Here is a 22,496-nt window from a genome sequence, read left to right on the forward strand (position 1 = left end):
GAACGCAGCACAACAGTTCTGATAAAAAAAACAACAACAATCGATCATCACCAAAATCTAATCACCTGATCGTTTGGCCAAAGATCGGTGAAATTACTTTTTGCGATACCTGGCTAACAGGCAGACAGACGGGTGAAAACATAACCTCCTTCTTCTTCGTTGGTGGAGTTAATAAATCAACACATCCGAGCCAGACTCCTTTTATCAAACAGTTTTTTTTATTACAAAATGTAAAAATCCCACTGTGTGCTTGAGAACTGTCAGGCTGTGTGTTCAAACAGAGAGAGGAGGGGAGGAGAGCAGATCAAACGACAAAAACTGGAACAAAAGATGAACTTTCTGACTGCAGCAGGGAACGATATAAATAATCTGACAGGAGAAACTAAAGGGAAGACAAAAGCTCGCTGGTCTTTTCTGTGTGTGTATGTATGCATGTATGCATGTATGTGTGTGTGTGTGTGTGTAACTGTCCTGTGCACGCGTGTGTTGTTTAGTTGGGTCCGAAGTAGTCGACCACGCCGTTGCCTTTACGACCATCGAAGAAGAAGAAGTTCCTGTGTGGAGCGTCCCGCTGGGAGAGAGCCTGAAGGGACGGAGAGAGAGAGAGAGAGAGGGAGAGAGAGAGAGAGAGAGAGAGAGAGAGAGAGAGAGAGAGAGAGAGAGAGAGAGAGAGAAAGAGAGAGAGTCACAGTTTTAAGTGCTTGAGACTTGATGCATGAAGAGAAGACTTGAGACTTGACTTGACTTGTGTTCTGGTGACTTGGGACTCGACTCTGACTTGTACTTTGATGACTTGAAAAGGTTTCTAAAGTCTTGACTTGAGATCTTGTGTTTGTGTAAATGATTTAGATTGAAAGTGATGAGATTTGTTCCAGCAGACGACTGAATTTAAATTCTGTTTTCTGAATTTGTATGGAATGATTGAATTTATTGAAGTTGAAACTGATTATAGAAATCAAACTCATGATGCTCTTACCAAGTTTTTATCCTATTAAAACCATATTGCATTGAAAAGTCCTAGATATTTAGTTTTCTTTAAGATATTAAATTGATACTGGACTCTTGATTTGTTCTGACTTGACTTGCTGTTCTACATTTAGACTTGAGACTTGTGCTCAAGACTTGAGACTGACTTGGGACTCGAGCAAAGCTGACTTGGTCACACCTCTGCTGTGTCATATTATAAAAGATTCTGTGCTCATCTGGGTGAAGCTGAACTTGGCTTTCTGCTGCATGTTGCCGTCCATGAAATGTTGTCTGGACTTCCCCTAAACTGAACCACCAGCAGCCAGAAAGCAGTTGCTCTGCTCCACCAGCCACCTTGACAGGTAACCAGCCATCACTTGGAAGTTTTTTTTTTTTTTTTTAAAATACCACAAAATATTTTGGCAGGTAAAACAGTGAAACTGAGTTAGCAAACGCTGGAATGAGACCAGAAAAACTAGTTTCACGCTAGTTCTGTCTTCATACAGCACACCCAACACACACACACACACCCACCCACCCACCCACCCACCCACCCACACACACACACACACACACACACACACACACACACACACACACACACACACACACACACACACACACACACACACACACACACACACACACACACACACACACACACACACAGTGCCTATCTCTCTCACTTAAATTTCTCAACAATACAGTTCATTAAGGCAAGTTCAATTTCCTGTGTGTGTGAGAGTGAAATCAGTCAGTTTCGCCCAGCGCGACGTCAGTCGGCCAGTTGCAGTGGGTTTCATCATCGTCATGGAGACGGCAGGTTGGCCTTGTGCCAGTAAACACCGGGTCTGACTCTGAATTGACACTAACCCCCCCCCCCCAAATCTTCCTCACTCACACACACACACACACACACACACACACACACACACACACACACACACACACTCTCTCTCTCTTATCCTGACTTGACCTCCTGTGTTTACCTCAGCACTGATGTCGACACACAGCTCAGATAAATGTTTCTAATCTACTCAGTGTTTGAAGTGAAAATGTTATTTAGGTCACGTATTCAGAGACTGGGGAGGGGTGTTGGGGGGGGGGGGGGGGTGTTGGGGGGGGGGTCTGCATGTTGGTCAATACTGTTTGTGGCTGTGAGATGAACATAAATGATTCAAAGGACCTTATCTGACTGTAACTAACTTCAGGGTTCCCACATTAAATTGAAAGACTTTTCAATGGCTTTTAAGGTCTTGGTGAAACTCGGTGAACTCATAATTTGGCATGTCTTGGGGTCAGACATGATGACATTTGTCAGAATTTGAAATTATAGATCATCAATATCAACAGAAATCGTCAGGATGTTGATCAGGTGTTGATCCTTGGACAGAGAGAGCTGAGGCATACCGATACATTTGGGTGTCACTTTAAAAACTTTATTTTCCTCAAATCCACAATCTTTTAAGGATGTTCAAGACCTGCGGGAACTCTTGACTTTCTCAACTGGCAACACCGTTTACTTGCTGCTTTCACTATTTTACCAGCCAACAAGTGCAGCAAACCAGCAATTTTAGAATAGAAACAAAAACATTGAAAAGGAATTGTTGTTATCTATCATTGTGGCTGGAAGAGCAGACCAACACACCAGCCAGTCATTCATTTTAGTCCAAGCAGTTGGCTGGTTCCTGGTGGTAAAGTACAAAACCTGAACAAGTGGAGCTTAAGGCTGCAGAATAAGGACAGGTTACTATGACAAATACTGTATCTGGAATATCTGGTGCCAACTTGTTAATTTGTAGTTTAAGTTTACATTTCCTTTTCTGATACGGCCTCTAACACTTTCCCTGCCATGAGCGTATGCTGTGGGAACACATGTACAAACTGCTGGTGTAACCCTATAGTCACACGTTTCCAATCAGATTCATGACCCAACTATGTTCCTTTATGTTGCGATATCAATGACTTTATGATCTCGCTCTGCCCTAGGTCAGTCTAAATGGTTAAATGTTGCCAGAACGTCACACTGAGTTGCTCTGCGGTCACACTGAAAATCATTTCCACACCGACCAGAGACGCTTCTGTTCCTCTGGATCTCACCCAGGAGCCGGTGGAGCGACCAGCTGCCAGCTGACCGGCTCCCTCTGACACACCGGACCGGCCAACTGGCATCTTAATCATCTACTAGAGGCACAGTGAGTAGTGAGTGGATGACATTAAGGGCGGCGGGTTTAAGGCAGGACTAAGCAGTTTTTGGGGCAATGTAGATGGGCAACAGTCCCGGCAACTGGCAACAAAGTGAGAAAAAGGGTAAAAAAATCAATCTATTCTGAATGTCTCCTGGCAACAAGATGCTCATATGGTTAACGCAGCAATGCTGAGGCAACTTCTTGAGCGCTTCTACCCGTGTGAGTTGCCCAAAAAGTTGCCTTGTGCATCACTGCCTTATCATAACAGATGCCATTTGAGGGACACTCGAGACATTTCCGGCACAGCTGAAAGCTTTCTCCACCTACACTTAACGACCTACAGCTGAATGCAATAAGTTCACGCCTATTCTCTGGGTGCGACGTCGAAAGGCATTCTGGGAAAAGTAGGAAAAATCACTAACTGAAGTAGAAGTAGACGAGGCAGGTTGAGGGAAAGTGGGTAAATTACAACGTTTCATCACAAAATAACTCCTGGAATGCATTGAACATCACAGACTGATGACATCCACCAGTGTAAGAGGATCTGAGGGTGGAAGTTTCCTAAACTTATCATCTTTATGAGTGTGTGTGAGTGTGTGTGTGTGTGTCTGTGTCTCTTACCTTGACAACTTCCTGTCCCAGGACTCCGCCCACCACAGCACACACTGGAGCCATCTCAGAGAAGCAGTAGCTGGTGACAAACAACAATTTTAGAATCAGTTTATTTACCAACTGCAATAAATATACAGGTATTTGTGTTTGTGTCACTGGCGCAGAGACACATTGACAACTCACATGGTGACATAAGTACCAACTGACACACTTGGTACGAGGACAAGACCTCACATACAGCAAAGGGGACAGACAAGACATACAACAGACATCAGACTATTAGCCTACATATCACTCTCTATACATTCAGTAATAATCAGCCTTCTCAAAGCGCCCTGCAGAGGTCAGAGCTGCTGTTAAACACACTGAATGAGCAGCTTTACACGGGACGACCTGCTTATCTCACGATGCGATTCAATACTCAATACGGGGTTCAAGATTCAATACAACCACGGTACGATGTAATAAGTGAAAGTTTAATGACAACAAAGTCTGACTCGTCATTGGCTCGCTAGAATGTAAACAACAATTTAAAAATGTCATTACAAAGTGACAATAATATAATTTGGATGGAGCTCAAGCGTCTCATTTGTGATTCCTACAGCAGAATAACATGGAGCTGATATCATGATTCATTTTTCTGCCCCACGACACGTATCGTCACATTTTTGTATTGCGATATATTGAATTTCGATATATCGTCCCATCCCTATTCCGGACATACACTCTCTAATGCAGCTTCCACTCTTTTAGTAAGAGTAAGAGTTCCCTATCAAAAGGCAACTGATGTGAAATCATACATATCTGAGAAGCTAAAAAATCGAATTTCATATCAAAGAGCGTGCATCTCAAACTTGGCCACCGGTATGTTCGGGGTTCAGCGTCTTGTCCAAAGACACCTGACGCGACAAATGGGTGCTGCGGGGATCGAACCTGTGACTTTCTGGTGATGGGACAACTCTGCCGTCAGCTTTGAGTTTCAGCGTTCAGCATTTTAAAACGAATTTAAAATTAACCTCCGATCTTTCTCCTGGAGCTACTTTCCATCTGAGATTTCACTTAGCGGAACACTTAAAGCGTCATGGCGGGTGAAGCCGGTTTGTACCTGACGAAGTCGTCGCTCAGCAGGTCGCCGCTCACCGCCAAGGCCTCCAGCACGTCGTCCCGGATCTGCTTCAGGAGCTGGCCGTCCTCCGCAAAGGATTGTGGGTCGGGGTCACGGCCTTTGTCGGTACGGAACTTCAACAGAACTGTGGGGAGGGAGGGGGAGAGGGGGAGAGAGAGAGAGAGAGACAGTTTTAAGTGCTTGAGACTTGACGCGTGAGAGAGAGCAGGAAAAAATGGAGATGGAGGGAAAGAAATGTCAGTTGAGAAGGTGGAAACGACCTCAAATCAAACCAGAGAAACATTTTGAAACGTTTTTCCAAGGCATTGTTTTCTACATCATCTATTGCCTTTTATAATTTCATCACGCATTCAGGCGACTTCCATTCAGGTGAATTATCATCTCATGGAAAGACGACATCTGATCTCGACTGTTGCAGCCATCGAAACAGGATAAGATCAGCGTGTGGTTGCACCATCAGCCCCTTGTATCTGATTGGGTCGACGTTTCCCCACACCAAATAAAGACACACACACACACACACACACACACACACACACACACACCCCTGCACATGTTACAGTCATTATGAAAAACTCTTTCCTGTCTCTAATAGACTGATAGACGGCCGCGCTACCGGTCGAGGAAAAACAAAACAAAGAAATCAGTTTCACACACTTTATTTGGACCTGAGCAGCAGCAGAGTACATTAACTGACTTCTCTGACTCCATCACACACACACACACACACACACACACACACACACACACACACACACACACTTGGCCCCCATATTTCCTGTTTTAGTTCGTCCATTAACCTAAACCACATCAGGAAGTCTAGTCCTCCCACGGCCATTTCCACTAGCCTGGCACATGCGTACACACACCACACACACACACACACACACACACACACACACACACGAGTAGTGGCGATGAATCATGTTCACACACACTTTCCTCACCTCCACCCATTATCAGTGAATCTTTGCCGGTCTTAGAAAGTTAAAGACCGGCACAAATGGCATCATGTCTGGCTCTGTGCCAGGCAGGAAATCTGACAGCATTTCATAACAGAATACAATAATGCGTATATGGAACAATGATAATATCTGTAAACCTACACATATAGTATTGAGGCGTAGTGTATAGTCTAATAGACAGATCAAAGTGGAGGGGAAACGTGGAAATATTCTTCCACATAATGAGACAAAACCTGTACATGGTGTGTGTGTGTGTGTGTGTGTGTGTGTGTGTGTGTGTGTGAAATCCTCCCTCCCCCTGCAACTTCTCCTCCACAGCGTTGCTATAAATGCTGTTCGCCTAGTTAAATAAGAGTTACCAAAAAAAGAACAAGGGAAAAAAGAAAGAAACATAATAAAACGCCTCATCAGTTCACCCCCCCCCCCCCCCCCCCCTGCTCCTCCCCCCTCCCTCCCTCCTTCCTTCCTCCCCCCTCCCCTCCCCTCCCCTCCCCTCCTCAGATCACCTGACTGTTCCTAGTGAGACAGGAAGCAGTTGTAACAAAGGAAGAACCACTTCCTCATCGGTCGCCCTAAACAACAACCGCGAGCTCCAATTATAGAAACACACCGCTGGAATAATAAGACGCAAAATAAACAACGACTAGGCGCTGTTTCCACTGGGGGGGGGGGGGGGGGAGGGGGGGAGGGGGGTCTGACTACAGGACACAGTGGTTAGTAGAAACCCCAAAATAACCAGCTACTTTTGCCATTTACCAGCCCAGATATTTTGCATAAAATAGGGCCTGCAAATATGGCTGGACAATATGGCAGAAATCAATATAACGATAATCATAATGATTTTTTTCAATATCAATATATATCACAATTTGGCTCACCTATGCAAAATCACATGGTAAATAATTGAATGAATGTTTTTGCCATGGTGATGTTAGGTGTGATGTCAAACAAAACTGACATTTTCAAGTAATATTCCTTAAAATGTTTCACATCATCATTTTGTCAGAGTCTTTAAATAAAATGTGCTTGTTATCATGAGTTCAGACAGCAGAACTGTGTGTCATGATATCCGAAAAATCACCATATCATCACAGCATGATCACACTGAAAGACGATGAATGACAATACTGAATTATCGCTCTATCGGCTCTACCTGCAAATTAACGGTTGAAGTGGCCAGGTGAGTCGACAAATTTAAAAAACGGATCTTTATTTATATGAAAACGCCATGTGTTATTTAACAAGCTGCTAACCTGAATAGAATTTCATCAGTCTGGGTTTCAGTGGAGAGTTTTAGTGTCCCATGATGGTCTCAATGCTGTTTCAGAGGCTTTTCCACCCTGACTGAGAATAAAATTCTACAGGAAACATTGAATCCTTGTCATTTTTTGGATTTTTTTGTGTGTCATGAAAATGGTCTAATTTAAAGATACTGAATATCAGCACAAAACATTGTCTATTGCTACCTTTAATCCAAAAATAATGCTTTCAAAAACATTTTGGTCGAATCCTAAAAGAAACCTCCGCACCAATAAAAGCGGCTGGCAGACGAGAGAAACTTACCAGCCACAGCAAAAAAACAAAAACATTCCCCACATGTGTTGGGACGGTGTTAGTTTCCCCCGTCCTGCCGGTGCAGAGCCTGCAGGGTGTCGACACACTCGGGCCGTCCAGCGCCTCGAGGGTTACAGCTAACAGGCCACTAGTGTGTTATGATGCTTATCAGCAAGTTGGCAACTTATCAGTTCTTACCATTTTATAGACATTTGGTGGAGACAACCACATTTTGCAAAAGTCATTATGACATAAACTCTTAAAAACTAACTTTTTCAGAATTGCTTTTAATTAATTTGATTGTTTTTAATCTAGCTAAGATGACTGTCTTAAGCTTCTGTTGTGTTTGTTTCTTCTAAAACATTTTGTAATCTTGTTTTGAAAAGTGCTCTAGAAATAAAGTCATTGCAACCTCACCAAGTTAAATTCCTAGTATGTGAAAATGTACCTGGCGAAAATACATCTGATTATTATCATTATAAAAGTAAACACAGCATGGCGTGCTAGCACAAAAAACAAAATAGATGTTCCGCTTTGGTTCGCCACACTTCAAAATATTTTATTATTAGTAATTTCCTGGATGTTTCCTGCTCTTATCTGGCGAGTGTTTCTATAGCTGCGGTGTGCGGTGTGCTGTAGGTGTCGGGCTGTTCTCTGTTCTGGGGTCAGCGCACATGACTGGTCATGGACGGCCTGTGATGGAAACTACCGCGCGGCGCCGTGCTGCATGGGAGCGGGCGGAGAGGCAGGTGACAGCAGGAACAACAACAAGTCTTCAGAAAGGTCATCAGACTGTAAATAACCTGAAAAACAGGAAGGTACGACTCGGCTTTACTTGATTGTCTTTTACCTTCACTCGTCTTTTACCTTGACTTCTGCTTTTCATGTCATTAGGAAGAGAGTGATGATAGAGCAGCAGTGGGACTGTAAGTTAAGTCATTTTTACACGGCTGCTAAACATTCGGACGCCAAACTAAACAAATTCCATGACTTTCTCATGACGCTTTTGGGACATACGGCGCAATTTCCATGTCAGTGTTTATGCTCATATTGTACTTTTTATGAGCATAGCTGATTTAAATATGCATGGTCTTGTTTTGACTTACCTTGTTTTTTGGGGGGGGGATTTATTTTCCTTCAATAAACCTACCTACATTTCTCAGTATCTACCTAACTTTATGGATATGTATTGTTTTCCATAACTTTCCCAGACCTGGAAAAGACGGGTTTTAAATTCCATGACGATTTGAGGTTTTGCATAACCGTGGGGATAGACGGAGGTTTTCCATATCTGATTTATTTGATAGAATCCAGGGAGTGGAGAGAGACAGGAGACGGTTGAGACGCAGCCAAAGATCATGAGCTGTATTTAAACCTGCGATACTGCAAGTAGGTGGTTTTGTTTCAGCCGCGCTGCAGGGAGCCTACACAGTCTCAGTTTCAACATGTCAGACTCTTTCACTCCTTCAGACCTTCATTTCTTGGCTCCATTTTAAGACTTTGGTGACTGGTCAATAATTATAATGATATTAATGCCATACTTAGTGAATCCCTGTAGAGAAATTCTCTTTTTTCTTGCCTTCCTCCACGGGGAGGGGAGGTCAGGCTCAGACTCAGACTCAGGCTCAGCTCTTCACAACAAATATCACATTATGAAATAAGAAACATGTCTTAGTCTGGGGTTCAGTGGAGAGTTTTAGTGTCACATGAAGATCTAAATGCTGTTTCCCTGACAGGAATAACAACATACTGGGGGAAACGCCGATTTCTAGCATGAAAATGGTAAAATTTCAATCCAAAAATATCAGTATCAGCCTTCAAAAACTCATATCAGGACTGAAGAACATTATTTTTCTAAACTTGTTCATACTTTTTGTGCTATTTTAAAACTTTTCAAGACTTGGAATTTATCAGCTTTCTTTTCTATACTTTTCCAGACTTGTGTAAAACCTTCCCCGGTAACGATGACCAGCGGACTACATGTGGCGCTGCAGTACCGTGGAGCAGGAAGTAGTCCACCGGGGTTCGCTTCAGTCCGGCTTTGGCCTTCTCGCTCGTCCAGTCGACCTCCAGCGCCTCCTTCAGCGGGCAGAAACTGGCCGTCTGATTGGTTGGAGATAGAGACGACAAAAAATAATGTTAATGGAGAATGAATCAAGGGCATACTGCGGTAATTGAGATTATTTTTTGCTTCTTTGCTCATCTGTTGGCACAATTTTAAATGATCTGGTTCATCATTTGATTCGGGAAAAGAGTGATTTATTTTAATGGATTGTGATCAGGAAAACTTAAAAAAAAGCAGTAAAGTGGTAATCTCCCAGATGAGATAAATGAGTTATAAGTCTAAAAAAACTGCAATCCTGAATATAAAAACTGAAAAATCGAATCCTTCATATTTTCTAATGTTTATTTTACTAGGCAGGCCAATTAAGAACCAGTTCATATTCATAAGCATGGACTGGAAACTACAGAGAGCAATACAGAAGAAAGGTTTGACTAGTCAGATAAGAAGATGAGACAGCCAGACCTTAGTCAAAACGTATTCGCAAATAACTCTTGATGTTTGCTATTGTGTATTTATTCAGCAGTTAACTGATTTTAGAGAGTGTTTTTTTCATTTTGTGCAATCTTCTGCATATTTTCCACCACTTAAGTGTTTTATCGGTCGAGCGGCTCCAGCTTCTATTTACAGGAAATCATTTTATTCATTCAGCGTCTGTTTTATCACCAGAGTTCACCACCAACTTTGACTATTCCACCAAAGCCAAACAGATGGGATTCATTTCCCGCTCCGCCGTCTCCCACCTGCCTACCTTTTTGACCATGGTGGTTTCGTTGGGGTCGACTTTGGCTTTCTTGGCCTCGGGCCCATCGTTGGGATCTCTGGGCGGTTTCACCAACTTAGGTTTCTCCCTGGAGAGAGAGAGAGACACAGACAGACAGAGAGAGAGAGACACTATATTATCAGCAAACACAGTTGTCAGGAATTACTTGGAAAAGCTAATTCAAATCTTTTTTCCTCACACAAAAAGATTTGCATTGCATACAGGAATACACATCTGTTAGACGTTCCATCCGTTAGCTAGAAATATGTAAATACTAAAAATATTCATCGCCTGCTCTTATTGCTCAACCCTCCTCAAACAATTCCAACTGCAATTAAGCACAATCGTCAAATCGTCAAAATCGTTTCAACTTCGTCTCCAGAGCACGTTGATGTGCAGATGGCACGTGGATTGGAAGAGTCAGAAGAAGAAAAAGAGGGATTGTAGTAGACAGAGACAGTCTGGCAGTCTGGTTCTGACTGTGGATTGCAGCCGCCGGGGTCAAACAGCTGAAAACATGGAAACAGACTCAAACAGTCGATCACCACGTCTCGAACTGGATCCCAGTCCACCTAAACTGGTAGATAAAGCGGTTTCCACTAGCCAAATATCAAGCTATTCCACTTACAGAGCTGACAATACAGATACCCAAACAGCTTAAAACAGGGTTCCCACACCTTCTTAAACATCAAATAAATTCAAGGACTTTTCAAGGACTTTCCAGGCCCAATTCCCTCAAATTCAAAGACCCAACACGGCATAGTCTGAGACACGGATCAAGGTTAATTACTGTTACAACACTGAGAACTTTTATAATGAGAACTAGCAGCTTTACAGAAGCTCACAGACAACAATTAAAAAGAGAGAGAGGCTTGAATGTGTGAACACTTCTCAATAACTTCTCTAAATTCAAGCACTTTCAATGACCCATGTCTATTTTTAAAAACTTTCAAGGCCTTGTTTTTTTTCCCTCAAATTCACAAACTTTCAAGGATTTCAAGGACCCGTGGGGACCTCGTTAAAAACCCTTGAGCACAAGTTGCTCCACAGCTGTCCAGGTCAAGTGAGGAGACGGAGCTGTCGGAGCGTCTCATTGGCTGCTGCTGTGTCACGTGACTCGACTGTTTCCTGCTGGCTGTGGTATGGTGGTAGTGTAGAGTTAATGGGAGCTCAGCAGTAATCCCTCAGGTAAATAAGAGATTAAAACACACACACGTTTCTAAAAGCGGCCCGACACTTACTCGACGTAGTTGTGCTCCTTGCCGAGGTCGCAGAACATGTAACCATAGTAACCGTAGACGTCGCCGCAGAAGACCTTGATGTTGCGCTGGGAGCAGAGCTGGTCAACCCGCACCATCAGGTCTCTGGAGCAGCCCGTCAGACACACCTGAGGGCAGAGGAACACACATATTGACTAGGTAACCTCTTTTTTTTCCCAGATTATTTTTTGGGCATTTTGCCTTTATTGGACAGCACACAGTAGAGAGAGAGAGAGACAGGAAAGACTGGGAGAGAGACGGGGATGACATGCGACAAAGGTCCTGGGCCGCATTTACATGGTTTGCACCTTAGACCACCTGACGCCCCTCGACTACATGACCTCAGCCCCTCGACTACATGACCTCAGCCCCTCGACTACATGACCTCAGCCCCTCGACTACATGACCTCAGCTAAATACGGTAACACAGCACAGCGGCTGGCTGTTTGCAACACACCGCCGTCTTCGTATCCGTCCTTTTACTCCCCGAAAGTTAGAGAAAGAGATATTTTCCGGCTGAAAATGGGCAGCGTTCCCCTTTAAATCTGCAAATTCACCAGCAGCTTTCATTCGTTTATCAGCCGGTGTGATTATGTAACAACAACCCACACCAGACAAGACCAAACCAACCGAGCTGTTTACCATGGGTCTGAACAGGGTGCGGCGGACAGACCGGGCTCTCAGACCTGCTGGCTGGTTGTAAACAACAGAGCGGAGGGCCGGGTCCGCCTTATCCTGCTGACCAGCCCAGCACACCCACAACACCCTCAGCACCCTCAGCACACTGATAAGACTGATGCTTCATCTCTGGCAGGACTGGAAGACCGGCATCAACAGACAGACACACACACACACACACACACACACACACACACACACACACACACACACACACACACACATCAAGCAAGCAGACCGGGTCAAGGCAAAGTGTTTCCACTGTCCAGATAGTTTTAGTGCCTTCAGGTGAGAGGGGAAGAGTTTGCCATACAGGACGACACATTGGGCCTCATGCAAGAACCACTCGTACGAACAGATTCATTCTTAAATCACTCCTACGAGCGATTTAAGAGAACTTGCCGCATTCACCAATTTTCTTGTATTTAGAATTTTCTCTTAGGTACGAACAAAACGTACGAGCGGTCCAGACCTGTCGTACGAGTCACGCACAACCAACCTGCCCTTCTCCAAAGCAAAAAAAAACAAACTTTGTTGTTGACTAATGGATTGTATCTCTGTCACTTTGAAGAAATGTTGAGTTTGAATATATAAATGACACTGTAAAGTAATGTATAATCATGTTGAGATTAACCAGTACAGTGGTTATAGTGATAGGAAAAATAGCAAGGGAGCACTGTTGGCTTTTTCAAAAGAAGGTAGTGCGTAATTTATTTTATCAGAGCCGCATAAAATCTCATAAGTATCCATGTGGGTTACATAGTAGCCTATAAGTGCGCTCAATACAAAGACAAAACAAAAAACACTAATAATTGTCAGGTTATTTGACAAACATTCAGATGAGACAAAGGCAAGGTTAGATTGTATTGGGGGGAAATACATTATAGAGGGAGATAAATCTGATTTCTAGGCTATTTTACTCCAGTTGATAACGTTAATGTGGGTGCAAGAGAATCTAAACTATAAAAAGAGAAATGGCTTTAGGTCTTACCAGGTTGAGGTGCAAGTCTCTGTCCCGGGACATCCTCTGCTGGACACCTGACAGCTATATCGCCAGTTACAGCAGGTATCGGCCTATTCTTTCATCTGTCTGTGTAACGGAGGATTCCTCCTGGCCCTCCTGTTGCAGGCATGGATCGTCTTGCTTTTTGCATCTAATTTCATGTCAAGCCATTTCTTTTTTTTTTTATTTCTGTGACGGTGCCCTAACGACAAATCACTATAGTCCTATAATATTCCTATAATACTCCGATATGGACTTGTGTCTGTGGTACTCAATAGTGAGTTTATAGTGACCTTATCATGGTATTTTTGTCTTCTGTAGTATCACTATAATATTCCTATAGGGAATTATAGCTTTGTTGGGATATTTATTTATTATTCATCTAAAATAGGAATACTATAGTTGTTTTTCGTAAGGGAACGCACAGCAGACGACACTGCATTAACAGCACAAGTTGTTTTCTCCCATTCCTTGACTTTAGCAGGACCTTTGACTCCACTACTGAATTATATTAAATATTATACGCTTTGGGTGATTTATTTCTGATAGTAGGACTTCGGTCTCAGAGCTGGTAGACTTCTTCTTAGTCTTCCGTGTCATTTTTATGAATGAAGCTTCCCGACTTATGGGCCGGACGCCTAACCTTATATGGCATTATTGGGGCGTCAATTATGCAAATTCACAATTCTCATAAACACGCGTTCATTTAGAACAGGTGCCGTTCATCATGTTCACGCAGGTCATTTACGACAGTTTTCTGAAGATACGAGCGTTTGGTGAATCTGACGTGGCACACTCGCACGAGTCCACCTCACGAAAAAAGTAGGAGAAATTTAAGATAAGAATACGAAAATGTTCTTGCATGAGGCCCATTGAGTCTGAGTCGTGGTCAATTCATGACTGAACTCATCAATTCCAGTTTAAATGAATTGGAATCGATGAGATTGGAAAAACCTACAAGAAACAGAATTGGAATTTCGAGAAGTTGAATGTAAATCAGCGAAATTCTGTGAAATTCCACGTTTCTTTTGTTTTTTCTTATCACATATCTCAGATTACAGGTAGTGTCGAGATAAACTCTCTTAGAAGTGGAATTTCATGGAATTCAATTCTGTTTCCTGTCATTCCAATTCAATTCCAGTTCTGTTTCCTTACAGCTGGGTAAGGAAAACTCCAGGAAGTGAATTAAAATTTACCATGCTTTCTCGATCCAGTTCATGAATGATCCCCAAACCTGCATCTGGGCCTCCATGCAGGTTCAAACAAACGCTACGAATTATGTGACAGGAAAAACAAAACTGTCTAAACTGTCAAAACCTCTATCAGCCTATAGCTGAATTTGTTTTCCTATTTCATATTATTATTATTTGTGAGTATTATTTGACCCACAGCAGGCTTGTGACCGGGGGAATCAGAAAAATAAGGAAGTAATGGGTGGAAAACAGGAAAACTGGAATCTCCTTTTGAAAAAAACTGACAGATGTGTGCCTAGGAAACCCCCAAAAAAGCTTGAATTTTCATTTGCCTGTCATTAAATATTACAAGATAGAGACTCTATCTTTTAATATTTGACTGCTTCCTGTCCAGGACCTAGTACTAGTCTGGATGTGCGTGCTTTTGTGTATCTTTCCTGTCATGACGTTAGCCATGTTGACTTTTACATACAGTATCTGTCTGTTTCTGCTGTAAACCGACTGTAGAAATCAGTAACTTTGTACTGTTAACAGGCGTGAACAGAGACTGGGAGTATCTGTGGCGAGTCAGCTGTGCGCCACAAGTACCCAGATGGAGTGTGTGCGCGTCTATTGTATTCGTCCCTCAGTAATTAGGCTTCTCGTGTGAAAAACGCCACCGTACTCCAACCAGTCCTCTCTAATCATCGTCCATGTCCTGCTGAGCCACACACACACACATCCATGGAAATAGATAAAAGCGCCGAGCGGTCTACAGCAGAGCGGCCCCCCTCTGTTCTCCTTTTAAACACTCCCATCCTCCCTCCCTCTGTCCTACTAACATCTCCGTCTCACCCCCGTCCTCGCTTCCCTCTGTCCTGCTACTATCGCTCCCTCCGTCTTCCCAGCATCCCTCGCTCCATCCTCCCCCCCTCCCCCCTCCTCCTGACCGTCCCTTGGCACCCCCACAGGGAGGCGGACTGCCGGCGTACTCCAGACAGAATAAAGGGAAAAAAAACAACAGTCTCTTGATTTTTGCTTCTAATGGTGTTCAAGCACATCCCCGCCTTCAGGATGAATAACGTCAGACTAGGATCCAGGCGGTGTGTCTGGATGTATATGGAAATGAAACACCACAGGAATGCTTTTTTTTTTTTTTTATTCCACCTAAATACATCTGTTGGGTTAATAATACTAATACTACAATCATAATATATGCCTTCTAGCAGTGCATAAATGCAGTCTTACCGTGCATTCACATGCCATTGTATATGTATTAGAAAAATGACTACTTGGCAATTTCACATGAACTCCATTCAGAGTCGGATGATGATAAATTCGTAAACTTAAAGAAAATTCTGCAACCTGAGTTTCCTAGTTATGACGCAATGATGAACTTTAACCTTTTGAACACGGCGGAAAAATCAAGTTTTGTGTCAGTCAATGGTAAGAAACACTTTGTAGTTCACCAGACTGATGAAAATTAATGCAAAATAAGTGCAAAATAAGTGCAAAATATAGAAAACATGCAAAATAAACTCGAATTGATGCCGTTACTGCAGCCTTACCACTTAGTCAAAATCAACTTAAAGCAGGTGTTTTGGATAAACATGGAGGCACCGTGTTTCAGTACAACAGGCCACAGACGCCATCTAGTGGTCAGACTGAGGAGCACAAGACCTGCTGCTCAGACTGGTTTGAAGAGGTTTCAAGTCTTAGAGCGGGAACGCTTACTGACCAAGCAGGCAAAATCCTCACGCACGTTCCCTTCACAAGCAAATTCCCGACTTACAGGGAACGGAGGATTCAGGACCAGACTCTCTCCTGATATTTCCAGACTGATGAACCTCTCAAACAGAACGGTGCAGGATTCAATACATCACACTGAGCACAGTCCTCTGATCCACTTCACTATCGTCAGCAAATTCATTCGTGCATTTATTAGTGTGTTCAAGTGGAAACTGGAACTCTACTGGGATTTCTAACTTCCAGTGCAGAGGGATAAACGAGGAGAGGACAATGTCGTCATCAGAGGCTGAACTGAGGCTTTGGAAAGTTACACCATGAGGATGAGTTTTACTCCCCGACTGGAAACTTCACTTTCCACTTGTCATGATAATGAATATCCTCCCAACATCCCCCACCAAACTAGCCACACCCTGGTATGACTATCATGTGATTAATGCTGCAATATGCAACTTTTTTTTTTTTTACATTAAACTTGCTATAAGCGATATCAGACCTTATAACCAATCCTGAAACTAATGTGTGCTATGTGGAGATTTCACTGAGACATAATGATATAAACCAACATCCACACAGCTGTTTTCACCTCTTTTCTAAAGCTTGTTGTCAAAACCCGGACCGACTCGAAGCTCCTCCCGGTCCATTCAGCAGGTTTTCATTTTTTTTAAAACTAGCTTGGCTCCTCCCTCGCCGTTTAAAAGCGGCGCTCTCCCCGTCCTATTGCAGAAAATTTTCTCGGCATGGCGGAATCGATGAAGCGAGCGAATAAACCTGTTCGACTAGTAAACCTGCTACCTGCCTCTTCACTTGTCATGTGTAACCTTCAGGGGGAGAACGGCCTGACAAAGAGAGACAACCGGTGACTCTTCTCTCTAGGTACGGTTAGCTTAGCTGTTAGCCTTTATGCACGGTGGTTTGCAATGTTTGTCCTTGACTGGCCTCCGTAGCACAGTGGAGGGAGGGAGGACTGGCTTTGCTGTGAGTTTATTTACAAGTGAGTTGCTGTTCTTGTCGCCCTCTAGTGGTCAGAAAACTTCACTTATTGCAGCTTTAAAGGAATAAATAATTCAGATACACTACATGTCTGTGACCGTGTGTGCTCAGACAGCCTCAATCAATGATACAGACAGCCTCAATCAATGGTACAGACAGCCGTTTCAATGGTACAGACAGTCGTTTCAATGGTGTTGGGGACATTCTGAAATCAAGGTGAGGCTCGCAGCCACAGCACAGGGAAATTAAAGCAGCAACAATGGCAGAAAAGATAAGAAAACAAAGAACAGCAAAGCTAAGCGTGAGGCAGACAAAAGCCGTTTAAAAACGCTGTGAGCGTCGGCATTGCTTTTTGTTTTATCGTCAGCGTTCACCATCTGTTTCATCAGCGCCTGTGGAGGCTTTGCAGATGCTGCTGACCTCAGGCTCAGGCTGGAAGCCGTTTAAAGGAACACAGCTCATCAAGATAAGGACTAACAATACACTTCCTGCCTCAAGCTGCGTATTGTAACTTAAAGACTAATGCTTGAATGGATCATTTCAAGAAAAGAGCGGATTTGATGTACTTTTAAGTTAAGACTTACAGTATTTTGTGGCATTTCCCCATGTTTGACTGACTGTAGAAGTGTGTAAGAAGTGTGTAGTGAACTCAAACCTTCTGTACTGTAGACTATTTGCAGACTAAATGTGTTGCTTTTGATCTCAGATTCCAATGTGTTTTCATGCGGACCCCACAAAGAGTAACTGTCCCCTCGGTGCCGCCTCCCGGGGTCCCGAATAAACTCAAAACTTCAACTCACCGCGTCGAACTGCTGGAAGAAGTCGTCTGGCTGGTCCTCGACGGGCTTGGCGACGGCGCGGACCTCCACCATGGGGTTGAGGTACTGCGCCCGCTCCAGAGAGGCCTGGGCCCGGTTCTGACCCTGAGCCGTCACCGGCACCAGGAACTGGGCTCGACACGACTCCTCCGTCACCTGGAGAGACACGGGACGGGCAGGGAGACCAGAGTGAGATCTACACAATGCATTTAAAAGGCTTTCTTTACAGGGTCTAAGGCTTATGTAACCATGTAATCCAGACCTTTGTCGCATGTCATCCCCCTCTCTTTCCCTATCTTTCCTGTCTCTCTCTACTTTTAATTATGTAATAAAGGCGAAAATGCCAAAATAAAAAATCTACATAAAAAAAAACTCTTCTTCAAGCATTTATTGATTTGCAGATGAAGAGTAGAACACAAGACATTAAACATACAGTCAGTGCTCGGTTCCACACAGAGCAAAGACAAAACACAAAATAAAACGTTGTGTACAATACAAATTGAACTACAGTGGAGTTGGGAGAACTTCTGGGTAGAGCCAAGATAAGAGTGTTTCAGTTTACATCTTTTTAAACGGACAGTGAACGCCTCGCCATGTTTGTTATTGCAGCCTAACCACAGTAAAATTAATGCAAAACAGCTGTACTGTCCCCTCTCTGTATAGAGAAAAACACTGAAGCAGTAGACCAGTTACTTGGACACCGGTGTCATCTAGTGGCCACAGCTAGTACTGCAAAGACTGATATTCACCTCAGACTATCTACCAGAGGATCTGAGGGTGAACAGTCTGAGGATTCAGGACATTTTTAGTAAATAGCTTAAAACAAACCCTTACAGCTTTAAATTGAAGCACAAACAAAAAGAGAATGTCCCTACAGGGATCAAGAAAGTATTATTTTTATTTGTGTGTTTATGTGTTTCAGTTCTTATCATTCTGTTTTTCATCAAAAATCAATTTTCTATCTAAGGGATGCATGCCTGCTTTAATATTCTTCTTTAATGCTCTTTTTTTTTAATGAATCAATGGACCTTGAGTTACATTAAGCTTGGTATGAAAAGGGCTATGTAAATAAAGACTGACATTCCACTGAATGGTTTAAATATGGCTCAGTATTCTGAAATCCTACCTTTCAAACTGCACCCGTATGTGGTCTACAATGAGGTTGCTGTGTCACTATAAAAGCTAGCACCCAAGCGTGTTTGCAGGTGTGTTGTTGTTTGTTTTTGCATGTGTATGTGATGCATGTGCATGGGTACCTGTTCGTGATCCAGCAGAGTGAGTCCCTTGACTCCAGCCAGGATCAGGTTCTTGGCCACTTCAGCCCCCAGACCCCCTAACCCCACCAGCAGCACCCGGGAGCCTCGCAACCTGGACCAAAACAAGCAGACACACACACACACTGTCTGCTGAACACACTGCTGAACGTGGATCTGCGGGGTGACATGTACAGTTTACTGTTCATAGTATGCTTTGTGATGTCTCTTTGTGCTGTATGTCATGTGAAGTCCCAATGTCCTTGTAACAAGTGTGACTGCATTGTACAGTTATGCAAATTCCTGTGTATTTAATAACAAAGAAGATTACTCTGCAGTGGTGACAATGGCTGATATAGTAGTAACATATATAAAACATATATGCAGTACAATCAGCAATTGATGTTATGGAGGACTAATGCATTTACTTATGTGCTTGTTGTGTGTGCGTGTGTGTGTGTGTGTGTGTGTGTGTGTGTGTGTGTGTGAGTGAGTGAGTGAGTGAGTGAGTGAGTGAGTGAGTGAGTGAGTGAGTGAGAGAGAGAGATACGTGCATTACCGATGCAACAGATTCAGTGTTTATCTGAAGTATCAGTGCATGCAGAAGCAGACAATGCCAGCCTCTCTGTTGCTATGCTAATTAGCTTAGCGGGCTGGCTAGCTAACCTCTTCTGAGCGTCCAGCCCCCACAGCCGGATCTGCCGGTCGTACTGCGCCGCCTCCTCCTCGCTGATGATCGGGTCCTCCTTCTCGATCATATCGATCATTTCAGTCGACTTTACGGATGGGATTCGGGGTGTAATGTAGCCGTTTATGCAGCTATGGGGGTAGCCGTTTCAAAACGCCGCGACAGTCCCGCTGAGAGTGGGCGCGGGATGATGACGTAACCGGAACAAACTCTTTTATTCACAAATGTGAATTCTTAAATCCCCACCGCTATTTATTTGTTTTTATGAATATACTGTCTGTTCTCCTTAAATCGTTGGAAGACTTACTCATGAAAGGTAAAAAATAAATAAATAGAAACTCTATTTCTTTTTCTCACAATTTGATTCGCCCCCTGTGGACTTTTCTTTTTTTGTTATTTTATTATTCTGTTTGTTTTATTGAAGTATTTTATTTTGATGTTTATATTTGTTGTAATGCCTAAGAATGCTGTGCAATTTTGATTTTTTTTAATTAATTAATTAATTACTCTCTTACTCTTACTTTATCTGTTCCACAAGCTAACCATCAGACCTTTAATGTGCATTCTTTTTCTGCAGTCAAACACAAATTGTTTTAATTTGTTATACAAAATGCCACAAAATACATTTGCCTAGAAATGACATATGGACATATAGTCTTTGCTACAGATTTACAAATTAATATGAACTCTGCTCTTTCATCTCAAGGCCTCCCTTGTTTTTCATGTTTCTAAATGAACTGAATTTGTCTTTAAAACAAACGAAGAAAAATATAATATTCAACATGGCATTATACTTTAAACATCGGCCTTCAGCCTGACAATGTAACTTTCTAAACCCTCTGACTGTATTATATAATGTAATGTCATTTGTAATCTTCGACTTGAGTCTAATTTTCGCACAATTCCATGTTTCTGAACTCGGGGCTATACACAGACGTCATCAAAAAGCGTCAACAATGAGACGCCGCACGCGGGTAAAGTTTGCCCTGACTCTTGACTTGTAGGAACACTGACATGGAGAAAGCCTTTCTGTATTCATGGCTCAAACAAACGAATACCATGCAGAGATTTCACAGCCGTCCAATCCGAAAGCCAAAAACTGTCACTCTACTGATTTGATTCTGAAGACGCTGTATCTTTTTTTTTTTCTGTACTATTTAATACTAACCGTTAGTGAGACTTGTATTACTTGCTCATCCTCTGCTGCAGTGACAGTTTCCCCAAGGGGATCATTAAAGTGTCTTGTAATCAAATCTCCTGGCGTGACACAACCTGCCATGCCACAAAACTGAAACAAATTACAAAACAGGTATCCGGTATCAGCTTCCTCCTCACCACATAGTGTCTTCAAGGGAGTCTATTCAAAGAGTCTATTAAACTAACAATGAAAAACGTTGCTTGAGGTTTCTAAACTTCTATATGTGACATTATGAGTTAGGGGTTCACAGAATCCAGAAAACAACAATCCATAGCCAGCCAGCTGAGGTTTAACCAACAAGATCGCTAGTTTAACTGCCAGCTTACCAACTAGAGAAGATTTTTCTTTCCTCAAAAAAATAACAAACAGAGAGCAGCTGATGGAGCAAAACTAGTTAAAGCTGCACTGGGCAATTTTGCACACTGGTGGCCCCAAATGGCAGCGAGATGTCATTGTTTGAATTTTGATTAGTTCACTACCCAGAAATCATGTAGCATGATGCCAGTAAATGGTACATTCTTTGGACTTTTTTGTCTCCCACAATGAAATCGGGGCAGGGACTATGGATCGGCCCCAGTCCGGGGGCGTCACAGCGTTTAATTGTCTGTACGTCATGCACAATATCTTGGACGACACTTATTGCACTTTGATCAAACTTACTGGGATGATGCGTCTCATTGCCGTGTACGGCCATTTTTGCACTGACTGGCCTAAGGGGGGCACCACAGCATTTAATTGTCTGTACGTCTCGCACAGTGTCTTGGATGCCAGTAAATGGTGCCTTCTCTTACCCTTTCCCAGCTGCATACAATCAAGAAACATGAAGTAGCCTAACATATTTTGTAGTTGTTGCCCCACAACTCTGCATCATTTGTGGGGGACAACATATCTACTGCTAACTTGTTTTCCTCTTAGTAGCTGGTGCAGGTTACGAGAATCTTTTTTACGGCTGGTTCACCCATCATAAACAGCCTGGCAGAGCGCTCGCTTGCTCCTGTTTAGGAGCTCCTGTTGTATTTCAGTCCACCACCTCCTGTGCATGGAGGAGACTTCCTGACAGTGACCTGGTATGCAACACCAAAATTTAATTTGGGCAATTAGGGCAGACCTACAGCATCTAAATTATAGGGTGGATGAGACACTCTTCTTGTTCCGAGTCCCAATTCATGATTTAGTCTGATAAGATGGGTGTATTTTATTAAAAACAATCTTGTCTAGTGCACTAACTGCAGCTTTAACTATACTAAAACACCCACACTAAGGCCCGTGTCAGTGCACCTGCGAGTCAATTCCGAGGGCAAAAGCTACCCTTTATTAAGCCCCATTCGGTAATTTCCGTGAGAGGCGTACAAGAACGTAATACGCCATGACGCCACTGTCGGAGAAGTCCGCCTTTTCTCTTTGGGGAAGACGGTCGGCCATTTTAAGTTAATGAGTCGTCATTTCACATC

General features: G+C 43.1%; 1 protein-coding gene across 1 annotated transcript; it reads right to left on the reverse strand.

Moving 5' to 3' along the window:
* Positions 1-150: 150 nt before the first annotated feature.
* On the reverse strand, positions 151-20,018 carry sae1 (SUMO1 activating enzyme subunit 1). The gene is made up of 9 exons (XM_071906664.2): positions 19,826-20,018; positions 19,163-19,274; positions 17,889-18,062; positions 11,479-11,624; positions 10,226-10,325; positions 9,410-9,515; positions 4,873-5,017; positions 3,777-3,846; positions 151-583 (listed from the first exon to the last, which is right to left on the reverse strand). The coding sequence occupies exons 1-9, from the start codon at positions 19,924-19,926 to the stop codon at positions 491-493; spliced, it is 1,047 nt and encodes a 348-aa protein (XP_071762765.2). The 5' UTR covers positions 19,927-20,018; the 3' UTR covers positions 151-490.
* Between the last annotated feature and the right edge of the window lie 2,478 nt (positions 20,019-22,496).

This window comes from Centroberyx gerrardi, chromosome 6, assembly GCF_048128805.1.
Source record: "Centroberyx gerrardi isolate f3 chromosome 6, fCenGer3.hap1.cur.20231027, whole genome shotgun sequence".
Lineage (NCBI taxonomy): Eukaryota > Metazoa > Chordata > Actinopteri > Beryciformes > Berycidae > Centroberyx > Centroberyx gerrardi.

Excerpts from the sequence above, each read along its gene's own strand:
- sae1 (XM_071906664.2), bottom strand. The coding sequence starts at position 19,926 with ATGATCGATATGATCGAGAAGGAGGACCCGATCATCAGCGAGGAGGAG. Across the intron at positions 9,516-10,225 it reads AAACCACCATGGTCAAAAAG|ACGGCCAGTTTCTGCCCGCT; the intron begins GTAGGCAGGTGG and ends CCAACCAATCAG. Across the intron at positions 3,847-4,872 it reads CTGAGCGACGACTTCGTCAG|CTACTGCTTCTCTGAGATGG; the intron begins GTACAAACCGGC and ends GTTTGTCACCAG.